Source organism: Haplochromis burtoni, unplaced genomic scaffold (genome assembly GCF_018398535.1).
Source record: "Haplochromis burtoni strain Fernald_Lab_line unplaced genomic scaffold, NCSU_Asbu1 Contig_1324, whole genome shotgun sequence".
Lineage (NCBI taxonomy): Eukaryota > Metazoa > Chordata > Actinopteri > Cichliformes > Cichlidae > Haplochromis > Haplochromis burtoni.
In genome coordinates this window covers 28,213-30,185 of record NW_024583685.1, presented here as the reverse complement: position 1 = coordinate 30,185, position 1,973 = coordinate 28,213, and the positions used below count along the sequence as shown (strand labels likewise).

Below are 1,973 nucleotides of genomic sequence, written 5' to 3'. Positions count from 1 at the left end.
GACTTTCAGCTCCACTTTTTTCTCCATCAGGACTTTTCCCTCCATGCTGTAGGCGGTGCAGGTGTAGGTGTCTCTGGCTGTGTGTGTGGGGTATTTCAGTGTCAGACTGAGGTCTCCAGTCTTCAGCAGTTTTTTATTAATTTCTGTTCGGTGTCTGTAATGTCGATCCTGTTTTTCTGGATGGTCAGAGCCATTCTCGTACACATGGACGTTCCTGTTATTTCTGTTCTTCCACACAACCTTATTTATTTGAGACAGGTGAACTGTGGCTTTGAAGGGCAGCTTGGCAGACCTCACACCTGTATCCACCTCCACTTCTTGAACTAAAGGAACAACAAAGCACAACATGAGCTGCACAGCATCAGCAGCACACCTCCTTTGACAGATTGAAGTGAAATATTTACAGTAAAACATAGTGAGTGAAGGAGAAACACTCAGTGCGTCATGGAAACCCCCAGCTGCCTACATCTTTTGCAGATGAACTAAAATTATTTGGTCCTTAAAAAATGTATTACATTTAGATAAACACATCCTCAGATGAACAGCTAAATGCAACATTTTACAACAGTGTTATGATTTATTTAACATAAAACCTAGCTCCTGCTGATCAACTGTAGTCAATTAATTGAACAACATCAGTCAATATGGGGTTAAAATGTAGACAGACAATGGGATGATGCAGTGAGAAACATTATTCACAGTGGACAAAACTATATAAAGTTTATTTATATAGCCGGATATGAACCACAACCTGAACTTTTGGGAATAAACATGCTTTTATAGATGAGAACAAAGTGGACATGTTTGTCCTTAATGAAGAGCTCCAGGTTTGTAGAAACCAAATGTAAGCATGATGGTGAAGAGATGATGTTTAGGCACTATCTACACCGAAGTATTCTAGAGTCAAAAGTGAGGCCATCTGTCCCACAGCTGACCCCAACCCTGAACAAGGGTAGAGGGACCAAGAGACAGAGGAGACTTAAAGAACAAACTACAGAGACGCAACCTCGACACGCAGACAGGAAAGGAATCGTGTGTGGGTATGTGTCTGGTGTTGGTATATTCATTTTGTAAATAGATTTGTAAAGTAGCATTTTAGATTGAGTATTTTGGTCACCTTCTATATATCCTTCACTGCAGCAGCCTAGTAGGCGTGAGAAGCCATTTTTGTTGATTACGTTTTCTCCTGTTTTTCATGTAGAAAGTTAGGTAAGAGAATTGTCTTTTGTTTGGTTTTCATTTTGTGTAGGAAAGCATAGGAACCATTAGGGAGTTTTGTTTGTTATTTTTGGCACTGATACGACTGTTTGTGTTCTTGCTTGGGTGGTGTGTGAGTGGGCCAACTTCTTGTTGCGTTCAATACACGTCTAGACAAAGAATGTAACACTACATACCTTCTTTATTTTTCAGCCTTTTATATCCACAAAACATGCCGATACCACAGCAAATAGCCAGGACAACCACAGGAACCAAGACAGCTGAGAGAACTTTGGGCCAGACTGGAGGAGGTAGAGGAGGAGGTTCTGTAATTAGCACAAGCACAAAAAACCTGAACATCATCCAGCAGATTTTGATAAATTTAGAGTTCACTTCTCCTCTAACCTCTGTCTACGTCACTGACCTGTGACCTTCAGTTGTAAGTAAATCCAGCTCACATCTCGTCCAATGATGCGGAGGATGCAGGTGTAGGTTCCACTGTCAGAGACTGTCGGGTTTCTCAGAGTGAGGCTGAGGTCTCCAGTTTGCAGAGCATCAGCACTCATTGATGTTCGGTTGGTGTAACGCTGGTTTTGGTCATCCAAATCATCACCACTCTTCACACGAACATGGACTGTTGGGATGTTCAGGTCCTTGCGGTCCCACACTGCTGCTGTGAACTCACTGGGAGCAGCTAGTAACTGACAGGGCAGCAGAACAGACTCTGCCCCCTCGTACACCTCCACTGCTGTGGCATGCTGGGAAACTGAGGAGAG

General features: G+C 42.8%; 1 protein-coding gene across 1 annotated transcript in view; it reads right to left on the bottom strand.

Moving 5' to 3' along the window:
* LOC102298336 overlaps positions 1–1,973 on the bottom strand; it is a 21,081-nt gene that overhangs the window by 14,601 nt on the left and 4,507 nt on the right. The window contains exons 2-4 of the mRNA XM_042216881.1: positions 1,622–1,963; positions 1,395–1,523; positions 3–323 (exon numbers count right to left, since the gene is read on the bottom strand). Coding sequence (XP_042072815.1) covers positions 3–323; positions 1,395–1,523; positions 1,622–1,963 — 792 coding nt within the window. The remainder of the gene's footprint in view (positions 1–2; positions 324–1,394; positions 1,524–1,621; positions 1,964–1,973) is intronic.